We start from the raw sequence: 19,835 nt of genomic DNA, 5'->3' as shown, positions 1-19,835 counted from the left end.
GTCCGTCCACATGTATGAACGAAGTGTGGTCCGTCCTAGTGCCAGCGCAGTACTAGTTTGTGTCCAATAATCGATAGCTTGCCTCGTTTCCAAGAAGTCGATAAAAATCGATATTAATATCGTGTTTTTTGAACAAATAAATTAGCAATTGTTTTTGAGAAGATAAGTATATTAAATAGCATATTGAGATCTTCTGTAAAAAATTTTATCAAGATTGGTTAAGAAACACAAAAGTTAATAAAGAAAATATGTTTTTGGCTGCCCACATACTTGGGGCAACTAGCGTAAATCGAAAGAATTTATGTACACATGTCACACACACATTCATACGCGTCTATATTGAACAGCATTGTAATTGAGATTATGTAGTCTTCAGAATTGTGTGTATGTACTGCTATTTTGATTTGTTTTTCTTTCATTAGTAATATATTTTTGGTATTGCTGTTGATTAGTGGCGGTGGCAAGACGTATGGTATGTTGTGAGTTCGAGTCCCATCGAGGGACCTACACTTTTGTTTAATTTTTGTTTTTGTAATTTTAACGAGCTCGTCGTGCGTGCTGTATTCGGTGTTATTAAAAGAGCTGAACCCTTTTTATCCCATAATCGGGAACTCTCGACTAGATCATCTTACTTGTATAAATTGGGATATTTTTAATTTGTATTATTTTATTTGGGTTGGGTTTGATTCCGTCAGTATTTATTATGTGACTTAGGAACTCAATTTATTTTTTTAGGAATTCGCATTTGTCAAGCAGTAATTTCAAACATGCTGGCTCCATGATGGCTCCAAAAAGCAGTAAAGAAAATGAAAGCTTTACGGCGCGGGCCAGCTTCCTTTACGCGCAACAAAAATTATATTGCGAAACATAATGCTTCAATGACACCTGCAGAGTGGGAAGGACGGTTAAGCCTAATTAAAGCAAATTATAGCCAATTTTGTGTAATCCAAACCAAAATAGAACAGAATAGTTATGATCCAAGTGAATACGGCAGTCGCCAAGCGATCGAAGAGCTTTATTGCGAAATAAATGCTAAAAATGCGAAATAATGCTAAAATCGGACCTTACGGTTACTGCACGACCGTTATGAGAATAAGGCATTTATTGTTCAATCTCATATAAATGAGCTGTTTAATCTGAATCGTATCAAAAATGTAGACTCGGAGGCTCTAAGAGTACTTGTAGACAGAGTAAATTTGTAGTTGGCGGCCCTTAAATCTCTTGGCATTGACCATTTTTGAAGCGCTAGTTTTTCATTTGATTCGCAGCAAGCTTGATGATGAAACACTGGATACGTGGGAAAGCGATGCGATTGCAAAAAATTGGCCATTGTTATCGCAATTTCTAATAAATGGAAGTATGATCTTGGCTAATCGAGATGTTCGGCGAAACAATGGTTCTCTCGACCCAACGGCCAAAAAACATATTATAGAAAGCTAGCTTAGCCATAGCTAGCAGCAACATTGGCAAATCGTGTTACATTTTTGCTAGCGCCCATGGCTTAAAGGCGTGCCCAAAGTTTAAGGAATTGCCCAGGAGAAGGAGCAAAATGTGTTGAGGTCTAATGAGCTGCAAGAACTAATGCAACAGTTTGGGAAATGCGAGGAAATACCACTGCCTGTTAATAAATTCACTGAAGAGGAAAAACGATGCGAAAACAGTTTCATTTCTAACGTCCTAACTAGATTTTTCAATTTAGAAAAGAAGTTGAATCGCAATCCCTCTCTAAAGAAACAGTATTCCAAATTTATTGAAGAATACAAAATGTTGGGCCATTTGGAAATAGTACAGGCCGGAAAGTCTGACGACCAAATTAAGCGTCGTATTCGACGCTTCGTGCAAGTAACGGCTTCTTTCCAAACGATACTATGCTTGTTGGCCGACCTTGCAACCCGATATTTTATAGACGATGACTTGATCTCGCTTATATAGGTTTGCCCTAACAGCAGATATAACCAAGATGTATAGGCAAGTTTTAGTCACAGATTCTCATCGCAACCTCCAGTGTATATTGTGGCAGTTTGACAAGAGCACACCAATTGTAGTGCTGCGTTTAAAAACTGTCACTTATGGAACAAATTCTGTAACATTTCTAGCAGTGCTCTGGTTGTTCTAGCTAGCAGGAAAATATGAGGAAGAGTATTTACTGGCAGCTAAAGCGATTAGACGTAGTTTCTACATGGATGATATGTTGTGTGGTGCAGACACCATAGCCAACCTAGTAGAATTTAAACAGCAAGTCAGCAAGCTGTTAGAACATGATAGATTTAAGCTACACAAATGGCGTAGTAATTGTCATGAATCCCTCAGCATTGCGCATGAATTAGAGGATTTAATGTTTAAAACTGAAAATGCAGCTAAATCCCGTGGAATATGTTGGGTGAGTCAACACGACCAATTTCAGTTGTCGCTTATTGTCAAATGCTCTACAGTTATTATGAAGCGAACAGTGCTATCAGTACTAGCTCAAGTGTTCGTTCCCTTGGGATTCTTGAGTCCTATACTGATTCTAAGTTAAATATTCGTGCAAGAGTTGTGGTTAATGAAGCACGAGTCCGATGAAGTGCTGCCATTAAGTTACGCGGCTCCATGGAAAATATACCGTGAGGAGCTAAAGCTCATAAATCAGTGTTCGCTGCCACAGTCAGTTGCCTTGAGACGAGGGAGACTTACGATGTTATTGGAGAATGTAATTTTACAAACGATTTTTTTAAATTTCAGCGGGTGTTGAGCTGCGTTTATATGTGGCGTAGAGCTAAAATGCGGCAAACCACAGGGTGTAATCAGTCGAACCTAACAACAGACGAAATGTCTGGAGGCCTTCGTTGTAAAATTTATAATTAGCAAAATTTTAAAACTGCGTTTGAAATTCATTATGTTAAAAAATAGGTCCACAAAAAATAAACAGTTAAGTCCCTTCATTTAAGAAGAAGAAGGAATTTCGATTATACCCGTAGGTGGGTGATTGCTAAAGGTCGATCTACCAACCATCTTATTTTAATGCCTAAAGATCATATAGTCATAAATGCTCTAATAAGTTACACTCATCGAATCGATTTATATGCCGGGGCTCAATCGTTATGCGCTCTCTTGCGGCAGAAATATTGGATCATCGATTGCAGAAAATTAGCTCACAATGCGGTACGAATCTGCATTACCTGCTTTCGATTTCGACCTGTCTTGGGCAATCAGATCATGGACTGCCAAAAGGCCGAGTACGAGGAGCTACCCCTTTCAACGAGCGGGACTAGACGTCGAGGGACCAATTCGGGTGCATTTGCACGAGAGAAGCGCCCATTCAAGGTGTATTTACCTGTGTTCGTATATTTCCTGACGAAGGCATGCTAGATAGAGATCGTGTCGGACTTGAGTGCCAGCGTCTTCATAGCGGCGCTTAAACGGTTCTTTGCCAGACGTGGTCTAAGCTCCGACATGTTCTGCGACAATGCCACTAACTTTGTAGGCGCTTCACGAAAACTGGGCGAAACTGACCAGTCGGGCCAGTCAACGCGGAGTCAAATTTATCCACCACGCTCACCCGACTTTCGAGGGTTGTGGGAGAGAGCGGTTAAGATTGCGAAGCAGCTGCTGGTCAAATGCCCAAACAGCACGGCACTCAACTACGAGAATCTCTCATCGGCAGTTACGCTTGTGGAAGCCGTCATGAATTCGAGGCCGCTGTATCATTAATCATCGGACCCAAATGACTGAGAAGCACTGTATCCAGGCCAGCGCTATTTAGTATTTGTGTTAACACTCCTTGAAATGTTAATTGAATTGCAATCAGTCAAGCATTGGCGCAGCAAGAACAGTGATTCTAGACACACTTTAGTGAGATGAGCGCAAGAGGTAGCAATTTGTGCATTCAAGCGCCACAAGTGGAAGTTTATTAAAGAGTTTTGGTGAACTCAGAAAGCAGATGCGATATTCCTCTCGATATAATCAAATCAGTTCACGAGTTTAGTGGGGGATCTGACGAATATGTAGCATGGAGGCAATCGGCCGTAGACGTTTACGAGCTGTTCAAACAATTTTATGACAGCTGCACGCATTACCAAGCGGAAACAATCATCAGAAATAAAATCCAGAGCGCCTTGCTATGACAGTGCTAGTGTCTTACAATACAGTCCTTAATTTCGACAGAATCATAGCTAGGCTAGATTGCTCATATGCAGATAAAACTTCGCTACGCTCTTTGAGGCAATTCCTGGAAATGGTTAGGCAAGGCGAATTAAGCCCCATGGAATATTATGATGATGTCGAAAGGAAGGACTGTATTGTAAGACACTAGCACTGCCATAGCAAGGCGCTATGGATTTTATTTCTGATGATTGTTTCCGCTTCATTATTTTTGCGCTTTTATCCTGCTTTTTATTTCAAAATTTTGCATTTTTCGGTGCTTTATTTAAAAAGCTTTTATAAACTGTGCAAAGTGTTATCTGTTGTGCAGCGTGTCTGTTAATTATTACATTTTATAAAACGCGGCGTCAGTTCCGTGTTTGTTGTTATTGGCTGTTTTAAGTCGTTTGCCTTTGTGCTCCCCTGTGCATACACTTGTTTGTGCGTGTGTTCGCTGCATACTTTCTGCTTGTGCATCGCGCTCTCACAAATTTCTTTCTATTGCTTTTCGCACCAAACAATTTGTTTGTGTACGCATAATTGTTTTTTGAGTGTTTACTTGTGCACCGTTTTCGTTTCGTTTTGCTCTGCGCTCTCGCAAGTTGCTTGTGCATTTAATAATTATGTCGTGCTGTAAGAAACCGTGCACGTTCAAGCAGGCTGACGATTCTGCACTGCCGCAATTTGTTAATTGCTGGCTGTGTGAGAATATGATACATGCTAAATGTGCAGGTCTCACTGGGCGTGATTGCGACAAGATCGCTGCTATTGCCAAGAAGGGCTACGGCGGTTTGCGTTGGTCGTGCCCAGAATGCATCGACAAGCAAATTGATTTCTCCTGAATGTATAATTCTGTGAGAAGTCAATTCTTAAAATTAAATAATGTGGCTAAGCAGCTCTCGAGTAATTTTGACTCGAGTTTCGAGTTGCTAGGCAAATATAAATTTGAGTCCCCAACCAATCGCCGGTTGGAGCCTCAACTTTTGCATTTGCCCTCTACGTCTGTTCAGACAGGCAAGTTTTTGTGTCTCGACTTTCGTCGGACACCACTTCTGAGTCATTGGCAGCCTATATTGCTAGCAAATCTTCTGCTAGCGTGTCAATAACTAAATTTAATTTCTCCACCCCTCGTGAAATATCATCATTCAAAATAAATGTTTCACATGATATGTTCCCAATCATTTGTGATCCCAAATTTTGGCCACCACACATGATTGTTCACGAGTTCAAGCCTAAAAAGCGTAACCAGCCTGTCACCCTTCCAGTCCCTTCAATACAGGGTACCATTTCTGCCCCAAAAAACTAGCTTCATCTTCTGACCAAATCTTTATTCATTATCAGAATGTCAGAGGTCTCACTTCAAAGCTAAAAAATCTTTTTATTGCCAGCACTTCCTTCGATTCGGACATAATAGCATTTTCAGAAACATGGTTAAACTCAACCATATCTGATTTTGAGATATTACCGAATAACTTTATTTTGTTTAGAAATGATCGGCCGACTCGAGGTGGTGGGGTGTTAATTGCCGTTAAAGCCACTCTCCAGTCTGAACTATTCTGTTTTAGTACGCCTACTGACGCTGAGATTGTCTCAGTTAAGGTGTCTTTTCCTACACGGAATATCTATGTAACATGCTCTTATGTCCCACCTTCTTCTGATATTCAAGTTTATATGAATCATATTACTTGTATTAAAGAAGTTTCTTCACACGTGCGGGATAATGACCTATTATTGGTGTTGGGTGATTTTAATTTGCCGAACATCTCTTGGTCATTATTCACTGCTGAAAATTATCTAGTGCCCTCAGCACAGCACGATTTTTTAGACTGCATGCTTGATCTTTCGTTGTTTCAAATCAATTCAATTTCTAATCATATGAATAGAACACTTGACCTTGTATTTGTTAACGATACCTTATTTCTAATGTGTCTAGGTCACCTCCTTTATCTCTTCCTGAGGATGTCTATCATCCAACTTTAGAGATTGCAATGCTAAATTGTAATCCTTCCATTTCGTGCTCATCAGCCAATAAGCCCCACTGTTGCTTCCGCAAAGGAAATTATTCTTTGCTGAATCAGCTTATTTATGCAACCGATTGGTCTTTCTTATATAACTCAGTTGATATGAATACAGCCATTAATTCTTTTTATATCACCCTAAACTCCCTCTTAGATGTGTGTATTCCTAAGTCAATTCCTTCGACTACTTTTTCAAAACCACCCTGGTTTACTCCCAGATTATCACATCTAAAAAATGTAAAATCCAAATATTTTAAAAAGTTTAAAAAGTCTGGTTCGTGTACAGACTTGGCTAAATATTCCATAGCCAAGTCGAACTTCTTTCTTCTTAATTCTCAATGCTATGAGAATTATCTAATTCGTTGTAAAAGGCAATTCGCTCGAAATCCGAGACAGTTTTATAATTTTGTAAAGTTGAAGCGTAAATCTTCAAGTTTGCCATCTTCTTTTTTTCTTGGGATGGATAAAGCTAGCAATGACACTGATTCTGCTAACCTCTTTGCTAATTTTTTCCAATCAACTTACTCTTCAGTCTGTCCTAATACTAATTCTTACCCTTATACTATTTCCTCCGCTAGTTCTATACCTCCTCCCATTATTTCACACTCCTCTCTCCTATTAGCTATAAACTCTCTAAAATCTTCTTACTCTCCTGGGCCGGACAATATTCCTAGTTGTCTACTCAAGGAGTGTAGTTCTTCCCTTTTCTATCCATTGCTAAAGCTTTTTAATCTATCCCTTGAAACTTCTGTCTTTCCATCTCTTTGGAAAGAATTTTATATCATTCCTCTTCACAAGAAAGGTGGGAAGTCTGATATACAAAATTACAGGGGCATTGCAAAACTGTCTGCTATTCCTAAATTATTTGAAAAAATAATCACTTCGAATTTGCATCATTTCTGAAAATCAGTTGTTTCCCCTGTTCAACATGGATTCGTAAAGAATCGGTCAACTACGACCAATCTGCTTGAGTTTACTTCCTTGGTAAATGATGCTTTCCTTTCGAAAATGCAAACTGATGTCATTTACACTGACTTCAGTAAGGCGTTTGACTCTGTGCACCATGACATTTTACTTTTTAAACTTGACCGAATAGGTTTCCCTCTGTCCCTTTTACTTTGGATTAATTCTTATTTAAAAGGTAGGACCCAAAGAGTAATACTGAGGTTGACTACCTCTAAAAGGGTTCACGTTACTTCTGGTGTTCCTCAAGGTAGTCATCTTGGACCTTTACTCTTTACACTTTTTATAAATGATCTTCCCTCTGTTATATCACATGCCCGTGTACTCATGTATGCGGACGATGTCAAACTTTTTCTATCATACACTAACCCCCTACATCATTCTCGTCTACAAGACGATTTGAACGCTATGCAACTTTGGTGTTCGGCCAATCAATTGCATCTAAATTGTTCAAAGTGTATGTTTATGACTTTTAATCGTACTACACCTTATCTTGTCAGTTATACAATCGACAATATCCCTTTGCAACGTATACTAACAGTTAAGGATCTAGGCGTTATTTTTGATTCTAAACTCTGTTTCAATCTTCATATAGATACCATTGTTAATGAGGCAAAAGGTGTACTTGGATTCATTAAACGATGGTCTAAAGAGTTTAACGATCCTTTTATAACAAAACTTCTGTACAACTCTCTTGTTCGCCCTATCCTTGAATACTGCTCTTGCATCTGGTCTCCACAGTATATCAACAGCCAGGATCGTATTGAATCTGTTCAGAAGCAATTTCTGCTTTTTGCCTTACGAGGTTTAAATTGGGACCCTAATCTTCGGTTGCCGTCCTACTCCAGCAGACTTCTTCTTCTCAACCTTCCGTCGTTAATCAACCGTAGGACAATTCTCGGTGTTGTCCTTCTACATAAGTTGATTATTGGCGACATTGATTCTCCTTTTCTGCTAGGGCGTCCTCAATTCTCTGTTCCAGCTAGACCAACCAGAAATTATCGCCCCTTATTACTATCTACGTGCACAACTGATTACGCTATGCACAATTCTTTTCGCGTGCTATGTAAAAATAATAATAGTTTGCATCACGTTTTCTCTACCGAACTGTCTCTACCCCTAATAAAATCGTTGCTTTCAGGATACCTTCGGGAAGTCGCTGACCATTCCCAGCTATGAGCAGGGGCATAGCTAGCCGGACAGGCTGAAAAATTTTCCCCCACCGTGTCGGTGATTTTCCATTGCTTTTCTCTTTGTCCTATCCACTTAACACTCTTTATCTAACTTACATTGCTTTACTTTATTAACAATTTTCTTACTTTCTTTTTTCCTATTTATTGTATTTTCTTTATTAATATAGCAAATTAAGATTATTTTTAATTTTACTTGAGATCACTTTTTTCCTACTTACAACCTTCTGCTTAGATGTAGGCTCTAATAGCGTCACTGACAAAATTAGCTGTGAAAAGGGGCACAGCTGGCCGGACTGGCAAATAAAACACCTCCATCGGTCGGTGATGCTATTTAGAAAATTGTATCCTTTAACTAGGCTTTTAGCATATAATTATATTGTACAATCTTTTGAATAATGAGGAAGACACTCGTTTTGTCGACCATTAATAAATAAATAAATAAAAAAAAAAAAAAAAAAAAAAAAAAAAAAAAACATAGCCAGATCATTTAGCTTTCAAATTATTTCTGAAGATATAGTCGGATTGATACTAAGGGCACAGACTAGACACCCATCGATATATGACACGCATCGCTTAACGAGCTTAGGCAGGCCATTAAAAATAAAATTGCAAAAGCTCATCACGATACCATTGAAATATCCAACCCGAATAGACACACACAAAAATAACAGAAGAATTTGAAATAAGCAGAGTACGCAAATATCGGTCCTCACTTTCTAGTTGTCTGCAAAAAAACGGTTTATTTCCGACTGAATCAATAACGGCAAAAGAGAACACCTGCATCTAGGTTTCTACGCACTAGACACTGGGTCCGAGCAACAACACTTTTCGTTCTATTTTTTCGCACATGTTCTTGCTCGACCACTGAACAGAAAAAGCATGCCAAAGTGTCTTTTGTGGAAATGCATGTTTTTGTTGTTTTTTCTTTTCTATTAATTATTGAATGGGTGTTTGCTCATAGCTTTAAATATTTGCATGTACACATATACATCGTTCCTTTTTCCCTCTCTCTCTCTCTTTCGCTCTAGCTTTCGTTGATATCGTCTCACGACAACAACAAGAAAAGACGCGTTTCGTTTCCACTTTTTTCGTTTGGCTCTTCGACAGACATTTATTTTCTGTGTGATCGGCCGAGTGTGTTCTCTTAAGATGTTACTATTAGAACAGTGTGTATTGCTCAAGCAAAAGCACGAACGGAGTGCACAAGCGCAACGAATAAGAGTGTTCTATGGAGAGCGAAACCGAATCTGTTTCACGTTTTCTGTTTTTTTGTGGGTAGATCGCATTGATAAATGTTGACTGTTATTTGCAACCCCTGGAAATGAGTTAACACCGCTTTGCTCAGAAGAAACATTTCAAGCAGGCTTGGGAACTTCTGTTCTTATTAGAGGTAGGGTGGTCCATAAGGGCAATCTCAAATGATTGTTTTTCTCAAGTAAAAATCTCACAAGCTAAATTGGCATTTTAAGAGTTTAAGCACACAACAATTTTTATTCTAAGCTAAGGGTTGGACTCCAATCCTACTAGTGTTAGGAGTAATACATGGTCGGATTATAGGCTACTCTCACTCCAACTTTATCCCGTTAATCGACGGATAGGTACTGGTATGGAACCAACGTGATTTTATAAGACACTCAAGCAATTTAACAGACCTCGATAGCATAGCAGATGTATCAGTAAAATTAACCAAATTATTCCCTCAGTCGCACATGCGAAAATTGCTAGACAATTTGCTATTGTTCGTAGTTAAGGTGTATCACAAAATGGAAGGAAGTTTAGACTTCCTAGGTTCAGCACTTAAGGTAATTACAGGCACGCCAGACGTCTCTGATTTCGATAAGTTAGGTGGTCCGAATCAAATATAATTGATGCAAACAATAAGCAGGTAGTCAATAAAACACAAATAATTAAAGCTACAAGAAATGAATTGGTTGACACACCGCATTTGTATGAAACACTTTTAGCCAGAAATAGAATACTAACAAATAAAATATCAAACCTGATAGTCACAATTACACAATCTAAAGCGGGTATAATAAATCCGACTATTTTTTACCACGATGATTTGAAGTCAATTATAAATTAAGACCCTGTTGAAATTCCCATAGTTAGCCTAAACGAAGCGACTAAGATCAAGATCCTCCATTCCGAGAACATTTTCCATATATTAACAGCATATCCTAGGGTCAAGCTCATATGCAAGAAAATAACCATCTTCCCGGTGACACACCAAGAACACACTACAGCTACAAGATGATACCATAGCCGAATGCGACAATGACATTAAAGCGGTCAATGAACGACTACCTACACCGCCGTCTGTAAATTGGCAGCGCAAGCACTGCACGCCTGCAGCAAAGACCTTTGACGTATGCAGCCAAGCCACCATAAGCCTGTCACACAAGTGGGTGACGGCATTATCATTATCAGCGAGACTGCTAGCAAGGTCAGCACAGGCAATGGTCCAGAGATTACTACAAACGGGGCCCATCTCGTTCCGTTCCTCTCTTCGGTCACAATCAACGGCATAAACTATGTAAACCAGCGCGAGATGTTAGCCAGATCGCCATCAGCAGACACGATCCAGTGCAAAGCATGCCCCAACTGCAGAGGATAAACAATTACAATCTGCGCGTCATCCAAAATTTCAAAGACGAATTGAAGGCCGCCGGGTCACATATGATTTGGATTGCAGTAGGCATCATCCACAGTGTCGTTGGCATTGGCTTTATCATCGTTTGGGAAATAGTAAAGTGAAGACAAGCATCGAAGGAGGTACAGAAGGCCATTAACAGCTATAAAATAAACGATGACGGTCAGAACCTTGAGGGGGGAGTAGTTAACACATAAGAACTGCACTTCATATTTATGTCAAAAGAACACACTTTTGCTTATAAGAAGGCAAGAATGTTGCAGTGCACTTTACATTACTTATATTGCGACATATGAGTTCAGCACCCAGCCACTGCGGCTACTAGCGGTAACACGACTGTCTTGGCGTATGCTGATTCGGTTTGCCGGATATAGCAGCCGGATATAATGCGCCAGCCTTTGGGTTAAAATACAATTCAATGCTTCCATTGTGTTTTAGTTTGTATCTAAATTTCAATAATTATACTTGCTCCTGCTTTGCCGTTATAACACACTTTCTTATTAGTGATACAATCACAGAGCCACAGGGCAGCGATAAAATAACTAAGTGAAGCTACCAACATAATCATTTCTTAATTTACATATATACATCTTCCGTACTTTAAGCTGGCTTAGCTTGGCTGAAATATCTTCACTTATAAAAACATTGGTTATGTTTAGTATAATTTAATGTCGAAACCTTTACAAATAGTGACTTAGACATTTATATTCTTAATTATCATCTTCATTCTTCCCTTACCTGTTAGCTTTCCACACTAAGTAATGCTCAACACGACATATATTCACATAATTATCGATTGGCTGCGAATGGCTATGGGACGATATTGCCAGACGCGTAGAGGAGGAATCGCTCGAAACAATTCGTTTTATTTTTATTGTTACTTTGAGTGAGTTTACGGAACAGCTGACAAGCTTAACTCTTACTATTCACGATTAAAAACAGAGATGGTATTCAAACAAAAAAAAAAAAAATAAATAAAATAATTGTGCAAATATAATAGCTTATGAGACCTGAAAATATCCTCAAAACACTTGGTTTCTATATCGGATGTCGATAATCGAAATGATCCGAATTACAAAAAAATATCTTTATCTCTTATAGAAATCTGGAATCAAGCATATTATAAAATCTTTTTGGGGGTAGAGAAAGTATCCACCTACCAGTTAGAAACACTTAAGCAAGACCATCAAACCCTTATAACCCTTATTTTCAATGGGCTCTTGGTACAAACAGTGGGACATATATACCTTATTTTTACTTTTAAAATTAATCCTTTTATAGTTATCAATAACAACAACAAATTTAAAACTTTGTAATAGTCATAAAAAGTGGAGTTACACCCATGTGTATCTATTTAAAACTTTCTGAACGTTGTTTTTTTGGAAAGTATTTGAAATTTAACAAGTTGTATATTACGCAATACTAGAAATATTAAGTCTTATATATTTAAATCAAAAAGTCGAAAAACTTTTAATTCTTTTTAAAACTTACTTCAAATAAATTGACAGGAACTTCATTTTTCAACAAATACTTTTGGACATTAGCGACGGCATCTTTCGAGTACTCCTATACAAAATATGTGTTATTAGGCTTTTATTTCGGTTTGAGTACTTACATATGTGTGTGACAGCATTTCTTCCATTATAAAATTATCATATATTTCTCTAGCCATTTTTTTTCGCTCCTCATAACACTCAGTTTTTTCAAAGTTTTTTATCTTCAAAGAAACAATTAATTCAAAATATAATGCAATTATAAAGGTCATACAAAATGGTAATACCTGCTCATAAAACTTTAACTGTTGAATAGGTTCATCAGAATCATTCTCGCAGAAGTCCTTAAACAACAAGTAGCCTATGGAGGATACAAAAGTTTTATTATCATGCAGAGTTTGATCTTATAAAATATTAAATACCTATAATCTGATTAAAAATGTTGTGGAAGTTGAGTTCGTTTTCCTTCTCAAGATATTTGTACATAACGCTTCTAACGCTGCAAAGAGGATTTATACGGTTTAAGTTTAAGCTTTTAAGTATATGACAGATGTGATTGGTAGCTAGAGGACTAGTTAAATTAATTTTACTTCAAATATAGAGTGAGGCTTTAATGTTTAAGCATAGTATAATAAAAAGGTTACAATATTCCTAATATGGTAAGGCGGCCACTAAGGTGACCATCCTACAGTTCAAGCATTGTATTAGTAATAAGAACAGTTAAGGCACGGTGCCGATGTATTGAAGCTAGTTAAGGGCAAGGAGCCCAGTTTGAATTAAATTTGAATCTAACCGCCAGCCGTCGCAGCAACCGTGCGTTCAACACCACCTCCGAGAGCGAACCTTCAATTCGGCGGCGATGACCGAAAGTTTCGAGGCAAAGTTGCGAAAGCTCGCGGCGAAGTCGAGCGGCCGACGCGAAACACTTTTTGAAGGAGCTTCAGAGTGAGTAGACGTGTAACGAGAAGTGCGAGGTACGATTTGATCGGTACATTCACAACAATATCAATGCTGTTGATAGAATTTGAAGCAGACGCGCATGAGTGTGTGTATGTGTGTACATGAGAGAGTTCACAGTTGAGAGTGATTGACGTGTTTTACTTGTGCTCCAAGATTTTTATATATTTGCTCCCCTGTGCATTCTTTTGTTTGTGCGTGTGTTTGCTGCATATTTCTGCTTGTGCATCGCGGTCTCGCTAATTTTTATACTCTGAACTCATTAAAAATGGGTATAAGGGTATATTGTATTTGTGCGAAATCCAAATGTATGTAACAGGCAGAAGGAAGCATCTCTGACCCCATAAAGTATATATATTCTTGATCAGCATCAATAGACGAGTCGATCTAGCCATGTCCGTCTGTCTGTCCGCCCGTCCGTCCGTCCGTATGTATGAACGCAAGGTTCTCAGAACCTATATGAGCTAGAGAGCGAGTTTATTTCCGATAATCGATAACTTACTCAGTTTCCAAGCAATCGATAAAAATCGATATCGATATCCTGTTTTTTTTTTGGCAATTTTGGTAAATAATAAGAGCTAGAGTCACCAAACTTGACATATAGTTTCTAAAATTAAATATATATATGCATTTGATGCTGAAGGAAGAGGGTTCAGGGTATCCCCTAGTCGGGAGCTCCCGACTAGAAACTCTTGCTCTATTTTTGTGCACCGTTTTCGTATTGCTCAGCGCTCTCGCAACTTGCATACGCATTCAATAATTATGTCGTGCTGTAAGAAACCGTGCACGTTCACGCAGGCTGATAATTCTGCACTGTCGCAATTTGTTAATTGTGTGCTGTGTGAGAATATGATGCATGCAAAATGTGCAGGTCTCGCTGGGCGTGATTGCGCCAAGATCGCTCCGATTGCCAAGAAGGGCTGCGGTGGCTTGCGTTGGTCGTGCCCAGAATGCATCGACAAGGAAATGTATTTCTCCAGAATGTATAATTCTGTGAGAAATCAATTCTTAAAATTGAATAATGTGGCTAAGGATCTCTCTAGTAATTTTGATTCGAGCTTTGAGTTGCTAGGCAAATACAAATTTAAGTCTCCAAGCAACAGTCAGTTGGAGCCTCAACTTTTGCAATTGCTCTCTACCTCTGTTCAGGCATCAACGCCTTTATTGTCTCTTCCTAGTAACTTGGATGTATCTCCAATGTTGTCTTTATCGTCTTCTTCAAGGGACTGCCCAATTACCCCTGCTTTATGATTGTTCACGAGATCAGGCCTAAAAAGCGTAACCAGCTTGTCACCGTCTAGTTTCAAAGCTTAAAAATCTGTTGATAGCCAGCACTTCCTTCGACTCGGATTTAAAGCTACTCTCCATTCAGAAATTTTCTGTTTTAGTACGCCTATTGACGCTGAGATTCTCTCAGTTAAGGTGTCTTTTCCTACACGGAATATCTATATAACATGATCTTATGTCCGTGCTTCTTCTGATATTCAAATTTATATGAAATATATTACTTGTTTTAAAGAAGTTTCTTCACACGTGCGTGATATCATTATCATATTTATGGTGTTTCTTTCTTTTGGTCATTATTCACTGCCGAAAATTTTCTAGTTCTATAGACTGCATGCTTGGTCTTTTGTTGTTTAAAGTCAATTCAATTTCTAATCATTTAAATAGAACGCTTGACCTTGTATTTTTTAAAAACTACCTTATTTCTAATGTGTCTAGGTCTCCTCCTTTATCTCTTCCTGAGGATGTATATCATCCTACTTTAGAGATTACAATGCTCAATAGTAATTCCTTCTTTCATGCTTATCAGCCAATAAGCCCCGCCGTTACTTTCGCAAATGAAATTATTCATTGCTGAAACAGCTTATTTATGCAACCGATTGGTCTTTCTTATATGACTCTGTTGATATGAATACTGCCATTAATTTTGTTTATATCACCCTAAACTCCCTCTTAGATATGTGTATTACCAAGTCAATTCCTTCGACTACTTTTTCAAAACCTCCCTGGGTTACTCCCAGATTATCACATCTAAACAATTTAAAATCTAAATATTTTAAAAAGTTTAAAAAGTCTGGTTCGTGTTCAGACTTGGCTTTATATTCCATAGCCAAGTCGAACTTCTTTCTTCTGAATTCTCAATGCTATGAGAATTATCTAACTCGTTGTAAAAGGCAATTTGCCCAAAATTATATTATTCTACTATTTCTTTCTCTACTTCTATACCTCCTCCCATTGATTCACACGCCTCTCTCCTATTAGTTGTGAACTCTTTAAAATTTTTTTATTTTCCTGGCCTTGACAATATTCCTATTTGTCTACTCAAGGAATGTAGTTCTTTCCTTCTTTATCCATTGCTGAAGCTTCTTAATCCATCCCTTGAATCTTCTGTCTTTCCGTCTCTTTGGAATGAATCTTATATCATTCCTGTCCACAAGTAATGCTGACACTGACTAACTTTGTTATATCACATGCCCGTATACTCATGTATGCGGACGATGTGAAACGTATTCTATCATACACTAATCCCCTACATCATTCTCGTCTACAAGGCGATTTGAACGCTATGCAACTTTGGTGCTCGGCCAATCAATTGCATCTGAATTGTTCAAAGTGTATGTTTATGACATTTAATCGTGCTACACCTTATCTTATCAGTTATACAATCGACAATATCCCTTTGCAACGTATACTAACACTTAAGGATCTATGCATTCTTTTTGATTCTAAGGAGTTCTAAGGAGTTCTAAGCAGTTAAACGATCCTTTTTATAATGAAACTTCTGTACACCTGTCTTGTTCGCACTATCCTTGAATACTGCTCTTGCATCTGGTCTCCGCAGTATAACAATAGCCAGAATCTGTTCAGGAGCAATTTCTGCTTTTTGCCTTACGAGGTTTAAATGGGGACCCTAATCTTCAGTTGCCATCCTACTCCAGCGTTAACCAACCGTAGGACAATTCTCGGTGTTGTCCTTCTACATAATTTGATTACTGGCGACATAGATTCTGCTTTTCTGCTAGGGCGTCTTCAATTTTCTGTTCCGACTAGACCAACCAAAAATTATCGCCCCTTATTCCTATCTACGTGCACAACAGACTTTGCTATACACAATCCTTTTCGCGTGCTGTGTAAAAATTATAATAGTTTGCATCACGTTTTCTCTACCGAACTTTCGCCACCCCTAATAAAATCGTTGCTGTCAGAATACCCTCGGGAAGTCGCTGAGGATTCCCAGCTTTAAGCAGGGCCATTGCTTGCCGGACAGGCTGTAAATGTTCCCCACCGGGTCGGTGATTTCCCATTACTTTTCTATTTGTCCGATCTACTTAACACTCTTTATAGCTAACTTACATTTATTTACTTTATTAACAATCTTCTTACTTTCTTTTTCCTATTTGTTGTATTTTCTTAATTAATATAGCAAATTAAGATTATTTTTAATTTTACTTAAGAACACTTTTATCCTACGTACACCGTTCTGCTTAGATGTAGGCTCTAATAGCATCACTGCCAAAACTAGCTGTGAAAAGTGGCACAGCCGGCCGGACTGGCAAATAAAACACCTTCATCGGTCTGTGATGCTTTTTACAAAGTTGTGTTCATTAACGAAGCTTTTAGCATATAATTCCATAATGAGGAAGACAATCGCTTTGTGGGCCATTAATAATTTAATAAATGTATACAAAAATTCTTGGAATTTGCGCTAACTGGCCCCTCCAATTGCGCAGTAAAACCATTACTATTGCCCTTTTCTAAACCGTTTTTTAATACATTTTCTAAAGTATATGGATTCTGTAATATTTTAATGTTGCACGAGACGGTCGAGTGAAACCGTATGGGACATATTTAATATCAGTACGTGAGCGAATTCGTGATCAATGCGTAAATTAGTCACATCAAAGTATGCGATCACTATGGATGCCCATCAATGATCAATGATCCCGTTTTCCTTGATACATATCTGTTGTAGATGCCCATTCTAAGTTATCAACTCGTTTGTAGAAGCCTGTAGTAATTTTTGCATCGACCTCCTTGTCGCAAGCATTATGCAGTGCGAATGGTATATAACTTGCACTAGCTAAAATGCGTTTCGCGTCCGGCTGTAGGTGCACCTAACAGCTGGTCCTTTAAAGACTCCGGCATCAGCGTCAAATATAAAATCAAGTTTTGTTAATATTTGCTGTAGTTGTACTCTCTTACACTTTAATCTGAGATCCATTTTCGCCCATACAGTGTGTTCACACAGATTTTATTTACGTGTATTCTTTCCAAAATCTCCTGTGCCCTGAATTACTAGAAAATTTGGGGCAGTTTTCTTTAATCGCATAGAAGGTATATTTTTGCGAAGGGTCTGTTCATTGATTATGCTGCACGTGTGTCTAGTTCCATTACTTTTCTCAATCCATCAATCTTTATTGTTATTTTTTTGGTACCCGCTGACTTGATCACGTTGATATTAGATTGTTGTATAAGTTGTATCTCTTCCAAGTTTTCTGAATCTGTTGACTCGAAGATCTGTTTCGTACTGAACTTACATATCTTACTTGTGTGCTCTACCTAACCACACGCGTATAATTTCTCCTTTTTGAATTTTCAATCTTTGCACAAGTGGCCTCCACATCCCTAGCAGATCCTTTCTTGCTTCAATCGGCTTTAAAACTTCTTCCTGATTGGCCGTATCTGCGGCTTTGTTATCATTAACCGTGTTTGCTGATCATGGTAACAATTCCTTGGAATATTCAGAATGGTTTGCGTCCGCAAAGTTTGTTGGCTGTTTCGCGATAACCCCATCGCATGCTGCGATTTTACATACCAAAAATCATTTGTTCTCTTAGCATTCTGTCTAGAAACGAGTAATACTTGCAAGATGATGGTGCATGATTCAAGCATAGAACAGACGCTGCCAGTGACTCCTCTGGTTCCTGTCGTTGTTGGCAGAGTTTGAAATTCTCTGCGTAAATGTTTCGCTGGCAATCGAAGTAATTAATTAGCACTTCTTGCCTTTGACTACTTTGGACTTATCAGGATACGTAGCGCCGTATTCAGTTTAACTCCCAAATGCCCCCTTGCATACTGGTGGTGGTCAGGATCAGAAATTATACTCAGTTGCTGTGCATATTCGAATCGTTGAAAGTAGTCTTGCACTGTAGAGTCTTCCCCACCCATGAAGTTTGGCATTGCAAACGGCGCTATTTTTGTAGAACTTGCTGCCCGACGTGCATCTAGACCCGCTTGTTGCTTAGTTGACCGAATGGCGCTAGTCAGTAAACTGATCAGGTCTCGTAGTTGGTCCTCATTAATGCTCAGTTTGACCACTTCTGTCACCACATTTGTGTTCTTAATTCATCTTTATTTAACTTAGGTAATTTCGCCTGGAAAGTTAGTTATCATCATCACAAAAATATTGATAGAAATCGCAATTCAATAGGGCCATAACGTACATGCTAAGTCAAGATCGACTCAGAAATGGGGAAATTGTTGATTGCTTGGGAGCACACAAGAGGAGATTGAATCTTGCAGATTTAATGGGCGACTCAGCAAAACAACTTGCTCGTAGTTGTTTTCTAGTAAGAGAAACAATGTTTGTAGATGCTACAATTGCTCTCGAGTGTGGATAGTTAGGTCGCTTGGCATCTTTATTTTATGAATGAATGATATGGAAATTGTTTTGTGTGTAAATTACTGAAGTGTTATCAGCAATATGCTGATTCGGGTAATAACCCGAACTAATAATGAATTTAATTCTTTTATATAGATCATATAGGTGGGGAATAATCTCCTCTGTGAGTGAGGATAAACTAGGGTCATATCACATGCTAGGACAGCAAAAACAAACGAACTCGTACTACATCAGTGCATCATTATCATTTAACGTAGTATTTGGGAAGGCTTCTTGTCTTCGAGGTCAAGAACACCTTTTTGTAATTACTGATTCAGACTAATTCTGTGAATCATTTTATATTAGTCGCCATTTGTTGGATATGGAGGCTGGTTACTGAATTACATAGTTCCACATCGATTTCGATTTTGTGCGGAACCATACCTCGCTCACTGACCCCGTTAGAATTAAAATCAGATGAAGTTAGCTATATGCATAGTGTGCTAGGACGGTATCAGTTTCTATTAATTCGGTCGCAATACAGGAAACCGCTTTAGCTGACTCTCAATGATTTCAATACTCTCGCAAGAATGCCTAAAACGCGCTTAAGTGTATGTGTGCGTAATTGTTCGCATAAGCAGCAACTTGAATTTTTCTCAAATAACGGTAGCATTTCTTCCCTTTTGAAGGGATGCGAAATTGAAGTATTAAGAGTACCTAAGCGCCGGTTTTCTATGTTTCTATGTCTAACTTAACAAGTGCGCCTCGCTAATAGTAATTAAGTAATTTATAAGCTAAGTTCGCATTGGCTAACAAATGCACTCATGGTACTAA

The 19,835-nt window shown here is 38.4% G+C and overlaps 1 protein-coding gene across 2 annotated transcripts in view; it reads right to left on the bottom strand.

The window, feature by feature from the left end:
• Positions 1-19,835, bottom strand: part of Gprk1 (G protein-coupled receptor kinase 1) — a 98,564-nt gene that overhangs the window by 57,301 nt on the left and 21,428 nt on the right. Inside the window, exons 2-5 of one of the 2 annotated variants that reach the window (XM_002058811.4) lie at positions 12,862-12,938; positions 12,727-12,800; positions 12,562-12,663; positions 12,438-12,512 (exon numbers count right to left, since the gene is read on the bottom strand). In XM_002058811.4, coding sequence (XP_002058847.2) covers positions 12,438-12,512; positions 12,562-12,663; positions 12,727-12,800; positions 12,862-12,938 — 328 coding nt within the window. Of the gene's footprint in view, positions 1-12,437; positions 12,513-12,561; positions 12,801-12,861; positions 12,939-19,835 lie in introns of both variants that reach the window. The other variant, XM_070210547.1, reaches the window with a different exon arrangement.

Source organism: Drosophila virilis, chromosome 5 (assembly GCF_030788295.1).
Source record: "Drosophila virilis strain 15010-1051.87 chromosome 5, Dvir_AGI_RSII-ME, whole genome shotgun sequence".
Classification (NCBI taxonomy): Eukaryota; Metazoa; Arthropoda; class Insecta; order Diptera; family Drosophilidae; genus Drosophila; species Drosophila virilis.
This window is presented reverse-complemented; position numbering and strand designations above follow the sequence as displayed.